Below are 14,895 nucleotides of genomic sequence, written 5' to 3' on the forward strand. Positions count from 1 at the left end.
AGTATCTGGTCAAAATAAATCAAATGGGAACTTTAAAAATTAGAAACATCATTTCAATACAAGATCTCTGATGTGATTTTGAACATGGCATGCAAGTGGTCAAAATTAAGTGTGTAATTTAAAGCTATTTAAGAAGTACAATTGATGGCACGACTTATATTTAAGTCTTTTTATCCATCTTGAGTTTATTTTTATGTATAATATAAGTTAGTGGTCAAGTTTCATTTTTTTGCATGTAGCTATCTAGATCTTCCAATACCATTTGTTGTATGAGAAAATATATTTGCCATGATACATGGGACAAGGGTTTGATCTCCAAAATATATAAAGAACTCATATGACTCCACTCCAGGAATACAAATAATCCAATTAAACAAGGAGCAAAGGACCTGAACAGATACTTCTCCAAGGAGGAAATACAGAGGGCCCAGACCATATGAAAGGATGCACAGCATCATTAGCCATCAGAGAGAAGCAAATTAAAACCACAATGAGATAACACTTCAAGTCAGTCAGAATGGCCATCATAAACAAAGCAACAAACAAGTGCAGGTGAGGATGTAAAGAAAAGGGAACCCTAGAACCCTGTTGGTCGGAGTGAAGATTGGTGCAACCACTGTGGAAAATAGTATGGAATTTCCTGAAAAAACTCAAAATAGAACTGCTTTTTAACCAGCACATCCACTGCTGGGATTATACTCTAAGAATCATGAAACACCAGTTGAAAAGAACCTATGCATCCCAATGTTCATAGCAGCACAATTTATAGTAGCCAAGTGTTGGAAACAACCTAAGTGCCCATTAGTAAATAAGGGGATCAAAAAATTGTGATACATTTACACAATGGAATACTATGCAGCAGAAGGAAACCAGGAACTACTACCCTTCACGACAGCATGGATGAAACTGAAAAGTATTATGCTAAGTGAAATAAGCCAGATGGTGAAAGACAAATACCATATGATCTCACCTATAAGTGGAACCTAATTAACAAAACAATCAAGAGAGCAAAATTGAACTAGAAACACAGAAATAAAAAAACAAACTGACAGTGACAAGAGGGGTGGGAGGAGGGAGAATAATGGAGAAAAGAACAGGAAGGGTTAAGTCAAGGAACATGTACAAAGGACCTGTGGACAAAGACTAGAATTGAATGTAGGAGGTGAGGTGTGGGCAGGGCAGGAGAGAACAATGGGGAAAAATGGGGACAACTGTGACTAAACAACAATTAAAAAAAAGGAAAAAGGTACACTTGGAATATCTTTCAATATGTACCACTGTTCATTCTGTTAAGCAACACTTAGTAAAATGAATGGATTTCATAAGTTTATCTTACTTTTTATTTTGAAACCTGGAATATATCATATTTTTTCAAAATAATTTTTTCAATAATATAATCTAGGATAGGAAAAGTATAGGAACACAATCATTTGTATAAGAATGCACAATCAGACAACTGTGCATTATGAATCCTTTATTTGGTTGTTTAGTAGTCCATCTATTGTAGTATTTAAATTGGAGTTTCACTTTGATAGGTAGTCAGCTGATAATAACCAAATTAAAATGCACAGAAAAGTCGGGGATTACTTCGAACTGAAACATAAAGTGACTTAATTCTTAATAGAATAGAACCATTAACTGGTGATATAGAGAACATTGTTCAGTAGGAGCAAAGCTTTATATAGAAAATCATCACAAATTTTCCCTAAAGAACTATAAAAACATATTATGCTAACAAAGGGAATTGAATAGGGTTACACAATAATTTGAATTTTACTTTACACTTTAAAATTGCTGTTTAAATTTCTCATGAATTGCCTTCGTCTAACGTTCATTTGTTCATGACATTAACAAATTTATTGTTATAAAATCACTAGATGATATTTAACAATGTAGCTGGGTCTAATTTTACCAGTTACTTGTTTTGTTTTTAAGATTTTATTTATTTATTTTTGGAGAGAGAGAGAGAGAGAGAGAGAGAGAGAAACATCAATGTGCGGTTGCTGGGGGTCATGGCCTACAACCCAGGAATGTACCCTGGCTGGGAATCGAACCTGCGGCACTTTAGTTTGCAGCCCACGCTCAATCCACTGAACTACACCAGCCAGTGCTCAGTTACTTGTTATTTTTAAAAAAACATTCTTGGTATTAATTCAAACTTGTTCTGACCATATTGTGTTAGCCCTCGTAAATTTAAAAAAAGAAAAAAATGGTCTCTGGAAGACTGACGCTGACTGCTTGTGGTCAAGAATTGTAGTTGAGGATGGGAAAAGGAATAGAAGGGAATAAGAAAGAAAGAGGCTTGGCATGATTAGTAGTACAATAAAATATGTTCAGTTAGGAGCTGCTATATACTGAGAAAAATTTCAGAACTGTGGGAAGACACAAGGCAAAAATTTCTCTGTGGCTCTAAGGACTAGACTTGTCAACAGTGCTTGATTATGTCACAAAGAGATAAATGCTAAAAAACACCACATATGTTCAATGGCATTATTGGTACTCTGTTTGTACTTGATACACAATTATATTTCTGAAGCTTTCAGTGACTTAAGCTACTTGAGATGACCTCAAGTAGCTAACTAATGGCTACTATGTTTGTAATGCTTTTTAGTTTTTTCTTTTTTTCCTGTAGATTCATTCTAACCAATTTATACTAGACAATATAGGAAAACATTTTTCTAAAAAAGCTATGCCACCATCTCCATTATAGTAAATAGATAACTGTGACACCATCTTAATTACACTATCTGATATTTTAAAATTTCATTTTTAACATAATTAATTTAAGTTATTCATGAGTACTGTTACTGTAAACAGTCAGGTGGAGCCCTGGGGAGTCCTCCTCATTGGTCAAGATGGCGACAGGGGGAGGTTCTTACACTGAGCACGCCAAAAGCTAGAATTATGAATGGATAGGGTCCTGAGCACGCCAAAAGCTACAAAACTAATTGGATGGAGAAAACGTCCTTCCTCCCTAACCCTGTATGGGTCTCGGGCTAGAGCAGGAAGGTGGAGACGGTTTCTGAGGCAGGAGTCCACCACTATCCCGGGTTGCACAGCACCTGGGTAACACCTCTTTCCTACCGCCCCAGCACCTGCCTCAGGAGTCTGGCTTTTGTGGCGGCAGGCAGCCGAGCCTCTGTTTGGTTTGTTTACAGTACTAGAGAGCAAGTGACATAACTCTGTAAAAAATACAATTCATTATTTGGAACCAAATTCTATTAAAAATATTCTCAGGATGAGAGGGACTATTAAAGAGTTGGCAGTGTCCTTATGAAAGCTTGGCTGGAATTCAAAAGGAAATAAGGTTTTTCAAGAACATAATTCTTGTTATATACTCCAGAGATAACTTGTTTCTTAAAACAATTGTAAGGGAAAAATGAAGCACCAAGATACTAAGGGTCACTAAACAAGGAAATGATGGATGATTTCATCTATCTGATATCAAAGTGACTATTTCATGACACCACACTAACGGATTAAACTCTCATTTATTTGCTAACTTAATGAAGTTTCAGTGTTTTGCTACTGAAATACTACAAACCACGTGACAGCTGTTTAAGATGTGGATTATTTTAAGGAACCAATTATCTAACAAAGCACATGGAGTGTTAGCAGTTCTAAAGCAAAATTTCATATCCTTAAAGGGTTTTAGGAAAGAAGAAATGAAAGATATTTCAATAATTTTCCCATCAGATAGCTGCAACTCAAGAATCTTATGGGCTTGTTGTATGAATTATGTTTGTTCAAATCAATCATCAGAGCATAATTCTACTGTATTTATAAATTTATATGCTTACTATGTGAATGCAATACTTACAGAGGTTTCTTTCTTTTTAAAGAAAGGTGTTATGAAATGGAATCAACAATATAATTAGGAAATTATACAGATGCTTCTATTTGGATTTCTGAAAAGCAATCCAATCACAGATCATAAGCTTCATTCTTGTAGTCATTGATATTACAACCACGTACCTTACAGATAACTTGCAATAATAATTCAAAATCAGTAATACTAACTTTCCTAGGAAAGGCACAACTAACCAATAATTAATACACATTAATTTGATAGTCATTTTTCTGAAAGACTTGTAAGTGTAGGGATATGGGTAGTGTGAGTAACTGTCTTAGGCTACAACAGATATTGATTTGAATGTGTTTACAGCTCCTTTGTTGAAATCTGGCACAGCAGAATTCACAAGGCCTTCAAAATATAGGGCAATTAAATCATTAATTTAAAGGTCACATATTAATTTCTCAGTAGAATGCATATATATTTAAAGCTAAAAGGTCCACCTTACATATCTCAACAGTACTGATACAGCACTAAACAAATAGAAAAATAACTTGAAAACAGACTGGAATGTTAAAAGGGGGCAAACCAGATTAAACATTCAAGGCATAAAAAATATTTTTTACAGCAAAATTATACATTGATTTGGTAAATAAAATGGGAAAGTCAACTCTTCCTTCAGAGAGTATTTTTAAGATAAAAACAAATATTTCCAGAGACCTTTCAAATGTAATTTTGATAGAGTGTCCAGGTTCAGCTTCAATCACCCACTCACAGTTCAAAGAGTCTTTATAGTACCCTGGCCATCCTGGCGAGAGAATCAGTCCACTGGGAGCTGAGAAATGGCCACCGCATGGAGCTGAAAAGTGAAATCAGAGAGTGAACACAAAACTTTCAGAACAAGTTACAGAAATTATTTTTAGCATTTCCTATAATTTTTAAAATGAATCTCTGCATGTACTATTCAATGCTAGTTCATAATACTTTTAAAGTGCATCTACTCCTTCTATTATTGAATGCTTACTGTCCTTAAAAAGAAAGTAAATTACTTTTTAAAATATGGCATAGGTAGCTACACATTTAGCATGGCAGAAAACTTGATCACCTCAAGTCTCCTGATAAATCCCCTAAAGGTGTTCTTGTGTCTCCATCTTCATCCTCAAAGCTTGAAAAAAAAGAGTGGTTAGTTTGTTTTTCATAATTTTCTGAATTATGTTTCCAAACACAACTAATTCACACTACATACTATCTAAGACTTTAATTTTCCTTTCTCCGAAGTCCCTACTACTATTTAGGCCTTCATCGATCTGTTGTTCTCCTCTGATTTTCCGTCTGCTACTTTCTCTCTTGCTTCAGTCCAGCTGTCAGATTAATGTTCTTCAAATTGTAGTTTCATCATACCTTTTCTTTTCCTAGATAAGCCTTTTCATCTCTCTTCTTTTCAATCCAGGTTATTTAAATACTTATCAAGTATTCAATCTTTTGCTTTTCCCTACACTTACATGCAATTTAAACCATAATAATAGCATTGCAATTTCAGTAACGACATGATTAGGTCTTTTAGTGTAAACACTTCATTTTGGAGATAAATAAACCAAGTTCTGAGAAGAGAAGCTTGATGGAGTTCACAAAGTTTGAAATGTCTCAAAAGTATTTTCAAGTCAGTTTTTACAAAATGGAACCTCAGAACAAGTCCTCTCCCGTTATTTCCTGTACCGGTAAATGAAACTACCACTGATGTAGTTGTGTAAGCCAGAGAGCTAGAGGTAGTCATCTTTCACATTTGCATTATCCTTCCATTTACCCCCTTATCCAACCCATTCCAAAACTCAATCTAGCTCTGTAGTCTATAGCTGCCATGATAGCTAAATTACCATAATCTCATCCATGGAGCAAACCTTCATAAATGACCTTCCTAACTGGTCTCCACATTCACGTTAGCTATCCTCCATATTAGAGTCAAAGTGCTTTTTGAAAACAACATATCTGACACTGCCCTTCAATGGCTTCTTTCTGTGTTGCTCAGTAAGGCCGTTCATAACCTAGGCGTTTCTTACTCTCTAGCCAAGCCTCTGAACTCTTCCCTTCAATCAGCAGCAGCCCAGCTGCATTGGCCTGCTCTAAACACCTGCAGGGAGTACACATAGGAAAACATGGAGTAAGGAGTATTTGAATTGCTGAAAATTATTAAGAAAGAAAAAATGAAGTGTACTGGAGAACATTCCAATGACTTCCCCAGTTATATTTTTATTTTCTTTCAATCTTTCCATTTAAACTCTATCTCTTATGTTTTATTTGTTGTTGTTTATTTGTGTCTTTCTATTTATTTTACAGAATTTATAAAAACTATTGTTCCAGACACTATTTTATACTTTTTCATTCTTCAGATAATTTGATGTAATACAAATGAAATAGAAAATATTTATAAATTGGCCTAGGAATCAAGCATTACTGAACAATGTCCATTTAGGAAAAAATATTTTCTATGTAAAACTGGCAAAATGTGTTATTTGTATGACAAAAATATCTTTCACATTAAACTAAATATCCTTCCTTAGTAGAATTTAATTGTTTCCTAAAAATCTTTTGAAAGGACAATTTTTATGAAGATTATTCACTTTTCTTTGTCATAAGGACTCATAAGTAGGTCTCCTGTAGGGTTATTATACATTTAAAAATACAAGTATGTGCATATAATTATTTAAAGTACTGTATTTTTAAAAGACAGAATAAAGTATTTTAGTGAGAGAAGGTCTTGGAAATATAGCGAGTTTCTGACAAAAATTCTTGATATGTCTTCAGCTCTCCAAGAGGGTATGAGACCTAAGAGAAAGACGTTCAGAGCTTGTGAGTCAGGAAAAGCCTCATGACCATGCTGACTAGTGGGCATGTGACAGGAAACATGCAGATGGAGAGGCCATGGTTGCCACAGCAGCAGAGCATGGAGTGGACAAAATGAAGGACAAAAATAAGAAGAAACCAGTGGTAAAGAAAAAAAAAGATGTAGAAATCTACTCATAGGAGAAAGCAGTATAAAATATAATACAGAAAGAAAAAAAAAGCTTTGGAACAAAGAACTAATAATAATAATATTAATAACAAAGATTTGAATTTGTAAAGAGAAACCTAACAATACAAACAGAAAGTCAATAACTTAGTTGCCCCAAACTTGCAATTTTGTTATATGCATGTACTCCTTATATTATATTTAATAGTTTTCTTTACATAGATACACATTGATTTTAACTTAAATGACCTCTTTAGACTTGCCCTAAGCAAAAATATCTGTGAAATCATAGCTTTTGTATGCTAGTTACATTTTTTCCCCAAATGCCTGGAAATAAATATGTAACTATTGAAATTTAAGAAGTGCTTATATATTTAACACCTACAATAAGTTTGTGTGTTTCCAGGTAAAAAGATAGTACAGTTTAAGAAAGACTTCTGTAAAAGACAGTTACTATCCCTTACCAAACAAGGGAAACTTGGAACATATAGAAAGCAGAAAGATAAACTATAACAAGATCATTCATCATTTATTCGTTCATATTTCAATCATTCAACAAGCAATGTCTCAAAAGTATTGTGTGTCTGGTATGTGCCTGTGTTGTGTTTGTACTACTTCTACTAATTAACATTTATTGAATATTTTCTATGTGTCAGCCACTGTGTTAGAAACCCCTTCAATTATTTTATATAATGCTCAAAATAATCTAGACTCATGTGCAATTGTTATAGATAAGAATAATGATATGTAATTTAAACAATTTGCATGTCAGCTAGCAAGGATTTGAACAGAGGTAATTTGACTTTAGAATATCCCTTCAAATGTTATTCAGATAGTCTTCTTCTTTCCTCCCCATTACACATGTGCAAAAGACACAAATTAAAAACAAAAAGTAATAATGCCATAAATACTATAAAATATGGAAGTCAATGGGATAAAGGATCTGGAGGAGGGCATTAATTAAGGCTTCATGAAGAAGATTGTGTTTGAGCCTTCAAGATGTCAGAGTTCACCAGAAAGAAAAGAGAGAGAACATATTGTAAGTTGAAACAACATGTGTAAAAGAGTAGGCAGATGAGTTAGCACAATATTTTTGAGCAACACCTGTAAATTTTTAGAAAGCTGAGAAGTAATGGGAGATGAAGGAAGAAGGGTGCAAAAGGATTCAATATGCTATGGGACAGCTTTAACAGTATAAACAATAAAATATAATTTAAAGTAATAAAAAGTGAACGAGAATACAGTTAATAATATTGTGATAAGTTTGCATTGTTACCAATGACTACTAGAATCGGTGGGGTTATAACATGGTAAGGTATAAAAATGTTAAATCACTATATTATATACATGAAACTAGTATAGCTAATATAATATTATATACCAACTATATTTAAATTAAAAATTATGAAAAACCTTAATCATTGAAAATTATAAAGGATATATATATACCATATATATATATATATATATATATATATATATATATATATATATCCTACACCTATCTACATATACATATCTATAACTATATCTATATGTGAAGAGAGAGAGACAAACAAGATTTCAATTTAAATGGAAGTTACTTGTAATATGGATTAGGGGCAGTACACGTGAAGTTGATGAGATCAGTTAGGTTATCTAGGAAAGTCATAATCAGATTCTGAAATACAGTTATTATAGGGAAGGGTCAAATATGAAAGATATTTAGGAAGCTGATTGAGTAGACTCAAAAGTATTGATGGATTACATGTAATGAGTTAGCAAGATTCAGTGTAACCGGTTGTTGGGCCCCTGGCATGTATAACAAGATGGACAGTAATTCCATTCACTAAAACAAGGAATGCAAAAGAGGAAGTTTTATGTAGAAAGGAAATGAGATTCAGTGCTGAGGCTGAAAGGTCTGTAAAATATTACAACAAACAACAGAAAATGGAATCTGGATCTCTTGGCTGTATTGTGTCATTTTCAACATAGATTGATCTTAAAGTTTCAATGTAGGTAGAACATTAATGTGAATACTTAGAAGAAAAAATAAAAGATGGTTTAAGATTCAACCCTTTGAAAAATATTTCAGCGTAATAAAATAAATAGATTTGACCAGTATTCATTATATCAGTAAACTAGGGCAAAGGCTCACATGGGTTATTTCTATTGGGCCTTCCTTTCCCCTAACTGTGTGAATTATTATAATATTAGCTGATAAAATAAATAAATGCCTAGATTTTCATAGCTTAACATTATGTTTATTTCTTATTTGACCAAAATGGCCTTCAGCTTGACTAAACTTTAAACAGGCTCCTTCAAGACTCTAAAACGCTCACCTAATTTCCTCTATTAGAGGAAATTAGTATTTTCCCACAAGATCACAGCAGTTGAAAAGCTCCCCTCAGTGCAGTTCAGTTCAATCTCTCTCCCCTATTGCAATAGTCTTGGATAAAGTCTCCCTTGCCCATTTAACTTTGGTGAAATTTATCTTTGACACATTCTTGTAACAGCACAATGAGGTAAACCTACTGGCAGAATAACTGTCTTCTTCCTAGTTTCTCAAGACCCACAACGGCAAAGCCTTGGCCATTCTCACCACCTGACTCCCTAGATTACCTTGACCATCTATTCCATTTCAGGTGGCAGGAAAGGGAACAGAGCATGGAGGACCACACTGTGTATGCATTTTATGGACCATGGCCTGGAAGGTATTTTTATTACTTCTGCTTACTCACATAATTTACCTAACTGCAAAGGAGGTCAGCTGGTTAGCTATTCCTCTTCTATAACTCTATATATGGGGTAGCACAACTTAAAGGTGAACAGCCAGCCATTTCTGTTATACTAATTAAGATAGTCATAATGGTTTCCAGTTTAGCGTATACATTTATGCGCATCACTCAATTTGATTCTTTTAACAATCTTGTAGCACAGCAATGCTGGTTTCTTTCCTATGCCAGTTTTGCAGATGAGGAAAAAAGTCATGAAACATATGACCATATGACTGGTGAGAAACACAGATCTAGGTAGTGGCAGAGGTGAGATTCAAATCAAAATCTTTAAGTTCTAGGTTAGGAACGCCCTTTATGATAGGTCTATTGAATTAATTTTCCAAGAGAGACATCTATTGAAGCATATCTTATCCTCTTTAAATTAGGTTTAGTGAAGACAGAGAAGGATGATAAGGGACAAAGAGTATTCTACCCAAAGATTTTAATATAAATCTGAGATTCTAATCACCCCATTTTAAGTGCTTACCCATTATTAATTATTCATTATAGGGGACCGGTTTGTTTTGGTCTGGCAAATGTGACTCAGCTCTGTATGGAAAACCTACAGAAGCGAGGTGGTGGGCAGGAGCCAGACCTTCAAACTGAGTTTTCCCGTGGGAATCATGGGAAAATATATATAGACTGTTATGGCCTGCTCTTGCTAAAACTCCCTCACCCTGGTCTGAAACAGTAAATGTGTATTGTCTATCTTCAAGGTAATTTCCAAAGCCTGTGTGAATTTTCCCAAGGACGGAGCTAATCAGTTCATCGCCTTTCACTTCTGCATGTGTTATTTTCATTTCCTTGATTGTACCTAAAATGTAGACAATAATATTCTACGTAATAGATAATAAATCCTTCTTTGATGTGAGACTCTAGAAAAACAATAAAAGCCTGTCTAGGCAAGGGTCAGGGTGCTCTCCTCTTGAGAGAGTGGCCATTTTGTCCCCCTTTTCTCCACAGGATTGCTGTAGCCTGTGCATTTATTCTCATCTTCAGTCACAACAGGTGGACTCTGCTGGCCAGAGTCTGCCACAATTAATGTGTTTATTTATTTCAAGTACAATTGAAAGTCAATATTATGTATTCATTAATTCAAAAAGCATTCAGTTAGTCTCTGTATGTGTATAAGATACTATGCTAAAGGCTAAAATTGAAAAAAATATATATGACATTTTATCTGTCCCCAAGAGACACGAATGTGCAAGCAAGACAGGCACAGCTAACATGCAATGTAAGGAGCATGCTTGAGCTGAGTAGATCAGAAACAAAAAGACTGCACATGGGAGACAGAAAGAACAATAATGGGAAGTAAGAAATACTAATGTATATGAAAGGAAGTCAAATAGTTTTTCTTTCTGATGCTGATAGTGGACTGAGGAGAGAACATTTTGATTTTATGCAGTGGTTACTGCTTTTGAAGACCTTCAGTCCTTGGTGGGTATCTAGGGGACTTGTTAAAAGGCTGATTCCCATAAGGTACTTCTAGTATAAATGAGGAGATACCCCCAAAATGGACTTTATTTACAAAAAATTGTGTATTTACTCTTACAAGTGTAAACTTCAGTCACCTTCAAAGTACTCTCCATTTGATGCAATACACTTATCTAGATTTTTTTCCACTGTTCAAAACAGTTTTTGAACTCATAGATTTTGATGCCCTTTAGTGCTTCTGTTATTTTTTTGTTTTATCTCTTCAACACTAGCAAAGCTTTTATCTTTGAGGACGTTTTTCATCCAGGTAAACAACAAAATTTCCTTGGGGTGAGGTTCAGTGAATAGGAAGGGTGGGGCCTGGGGGCCATGCTGTTTTTGGTCAAAAACCACTCAGCACTCAGTGCAACAGTGTAGGCAGATATGCTCATAAGTCACCCATCATGAAATGGACACACTCATTGAAAGAGTCCAAAAAATTCACTGAAGCCAAAGGTAGCCTCTCACAACATCACCAGCTAGTGCACTGATACAGATGGGTTCTGAGAACACTCACCTTGCAGGGGAAGCTTGTACTGCAAGGGACCCACCCTCCAGAAGATAATTCTGCTTTGGGGGATACCCCCCTCATACAAAGTGGGGCCCAGAAATCTAAATTGTTAACAAGATCCTCACCCCACCCAATAATTCAGGTCATTTTATTGCTGTTGTCTCACAGTCCACACTGCCAAAATCTAAGAGGAATTGGCTATCTTGTAGCTCCCAGATTCTCTTGAATATTCTATTAGGTTTCTAGGGTAAAGAGGTGACTTGTATCTATTAGTGAAATGCATATTTTTACCTCTAATTCCCCCCTTATTTATTAGCAATGAAAATAGAACATGAATGATAAATATAAAATAGATAGTTTATTCATCTAGTCATTTTTCTAAGGCCAAAAGAAAGTCAGTTATAAATAATTTGTATTGGAGTGCTGATTCATTTTTGTGCTACTTTAAGTAGAATGGACAAATTCAAAATACATAGGTATTGTAAGACCTGTATGAGAGGGTCAGAAGTGCCTGAGACTATTTAGATAAAATTCTCTTGAATAAAAATGCTAAGGAATTCTAGTGATCCACAGCATAAGATGCTCTGACATCTGAGAAGTGGCACTTAGTTGCTCAGCAGGGAGTTAGGCACTGGATGAGCTGGGTTTTGATGGCAGGGATTTTGCTGTACATGAATTTTAGAAGTGAGCATTCTAACATTCGGGCTGATAGACTTTCTGTGGAGCTGTGCTTGATGAAATCTAGAGGACACATTGTGAATTATCAAACAATGATGGTTCCATTTCCTTACTTTTTTAAACTTGTTTTATAGTTATACATATGGTAATTAATCACCAGCTCTCTCTAATCTCAACACTGGATAATGTTTCAAAGAAAGAAAGTAGAATAAAAGACTTAAATATAAGTCGCAACAACATACAAGTCCTAGAGGAGAATATAGGCAGGAAAATTTCAGATGTTCCATGCAGCAATATTTTCAGTGATATGTCCCCTAGAACAAGGGATATAAAAGAGAAAATAAACAAATGGGACATCATCAAATTAAAAAGCATCTGCACAACTTAAGAAAACATCAGCAAAATGAAAAGGGAACCGACTGCATGGGAAAATATATTTGCCAATGATGCCTCAGACAAGGGTTTGATCTCCAGAATTATTAAAGAATTCACATGACTCCATTCCAGGAAGACAAATATTCCAATTAAAAAAATGGGCAAAGGACCTGAACAGACACTTCTCCAAGGAGGACATACAGAGGGTTCAAAGACATCTGAAAGGATGCTCAGCATCATTAGCCATCAGAGAGATGCAAATTAAAACCACAATGAGATACCACCTCACACCAGTCAGAATGGCCATCATAAACAAATCAACAAACAACAAGTGCTGGTGAGGATGTGGAGAAAATGGAACCCTAGTGCACTGTTGGTGGGAATGCAGACTGGTGCAGCCGCTATGGAAAACAGTATGGAATTTCCTCAAAAACTAAAAATGGAACTGACTTTTAACCTGGCAATTCCACTGCTGGGATTACACCCTAAGAAACCTGAAATGCCAATTCAAAAGAACCTATGCACCCCAATGTTCATAGTATCACTATTTACAACAGCCAAGTGCTGGAAGCAACCTAAGCGCCCATCAGTAAATGAATGGATCAAAACCCACGGTACATTTACACAATGGAATACTGACAGCAGAAAGAAAGAAGGAGCTCCTACCCTTTGAGACAGCATGGATGGAACTGGAGAGCATTATGCTAAGTGAAATAAGCCAGGTGGTGAAAGATAAATACCATATGAGCTCACCTACAAGTGGGACCTAATCAACAAAACAAAAAAGCAAGCAAAATATAACCAGAGACATTTAAATAGAGAACAAACTGACAGTAACCAGAGGGGAGAGAGAGATGGATAATGGGGTAAAGAAGAGGAAGGGTGGTCAAGGGTCAAGGAACATGTATAAAGGACCTATGGACAAAGACAAAAGATGGGGGGAGGATTGTGGGTGTATGGTGGGGGTTGGTGGGGCAGGGAAGAGGGGTGGGGGAAAATGAAGACAACTGTACTTAACAACTATAAAAAAACTTCTTAAAAAAAAAGAAAGTGTGGGAAACAAGTTGGTTCTGTATTTAGAATAAAAAGAGGAAACTAGGAACAGGCATTAAAGGTCCAGGATGGCAGAGAAGCAATCACGGCTCTGCACCTCCTTCCATTTCTATAAACGCTTCCTCCTTTTGCCCATCTCCAGCTCTAAGGAGATTGATTAGCAGCAAAACCCTGCAGATTGTTACTAAATTAGTTTCCCCTACAGTAGTCCTCTAGAAGACCTGGGATTTAATACTACCTAAATATGTAATTAAAAGAGGGGGTTACTTTTAGGTATAAATATGTATACATGTGTGGACATATATTCTCTCTATGAGAACTATAAATAAATTCTGATCTGTGCATCGGACTGTTACTCTAACTGCTCCCTCAAAGGAGTGCTCTCTGAAGGGAATACAATATCTGTGAATGAGAAACATTTTCTTTCCTCTGGGGCCAATTGAGATTCAAGAGAAAACCCCTTATCCTCAAAGGGAAAGTTCATCAGGAATGCAAGTCTAGACATCCCTCAAACAGTTCTCCAGGGACTTCAGTCCCATCCTATTCACTCAAGGAATTCTCTCAGATATCACATTAGGGAGCAGAAAGGAGCATAACCCACAGTTATGCAGAGAGTTCTCTGCTGAGGGCAGAGAACTTCTTGCTTGTGTGAGCATTTTATGGAATATTCTGAAACTGGGGAACAAAAACAGAAATTAGTTTCTTTTCTTTCCCCCTGATTACTGCCTTTGAACATTCCCTGATGAATCTCCTCCTTAAAAAAAATGTTGGGTAGATCCTCTAATTTTCTTATTACTTTGCATATTAAAAAATTCCATCCAATCCAACTTAAAATTGTTACCTTATTCCCTCCACCCACCCACCCAAGTGCATCTTTGAGCAATGGTCAGAGAGACTTAGAAGATGGAGAGGTGGGTATTGATGGAGGACCAGCACTTGCAGATTTATTTATCCATTCATTTCAGTACTTGGAGTAGAAAACACATAGCCTCCTTATTGTCATCTTATCCCCTACTTCTGAATTTTAGGTCATTCTCCCTGCGGTGTATTAGGGCTGGGATGCGGAAAACAGTGCTGTAAAAGTTTCCTAGCTGTTGTTTCCTTCACTAACTATGACTCATCTCTGATGTCTTTCAAATGTCAGATATGGAAAAGGGTTGTTCTCGTACAGTAGAAGCTCAACCATTTCCAGTCCCTTCCCTGCTCCCACCCTTGCCAGAACACTGCAGGTCTGTGGCTGTTGCATTTC

General features: G+C 35.7%; 1 protein-coding gene across 3 annotated transcripts in view; it reads right to left on the reverse strand.

Annotated features, from left to right (window-relative positions):
* CSMD3 (CUB and Sushi multiple domains 3) overlaps positions 1–14,895 on the reverse strand; it is an 891,194-nt gene that overhangs the window by 336,379 nt on the left and 539,920 nt on the right. For all 3 annotated transcript variants that reach the window (XM_045861257.1, XM_045861256.1, XM_045861255.1), the window contains one exon: positions 4,514–4,652. In XM_045861257.1, the coding sequence (XP_045717213.1) occupies positions 4,514–4,652 (139 nt within the window). The remainder of the gene's footprint in view (positions 1–4,513; positions 4,653–14,895) is intronic.

Source organism: Phyllostomus hastatus, unplaced genomic scaffold (genome assembly GCF_019186645.2).
Source record: "Phyllostomus hastatus isolate PE091 unplaced genomic scaffold, TTU_PhHast_1.1 phas_scaffold_21, whole genome shotgun sequence".
NCBI classification, from domain to species: domain Eukaryota; kingdom Metazoa; phylum Chordata; class Mammalia; order Chiroptera; family Phyllostomidae; genus Phyllostomus; species Phyllostomus hastatus.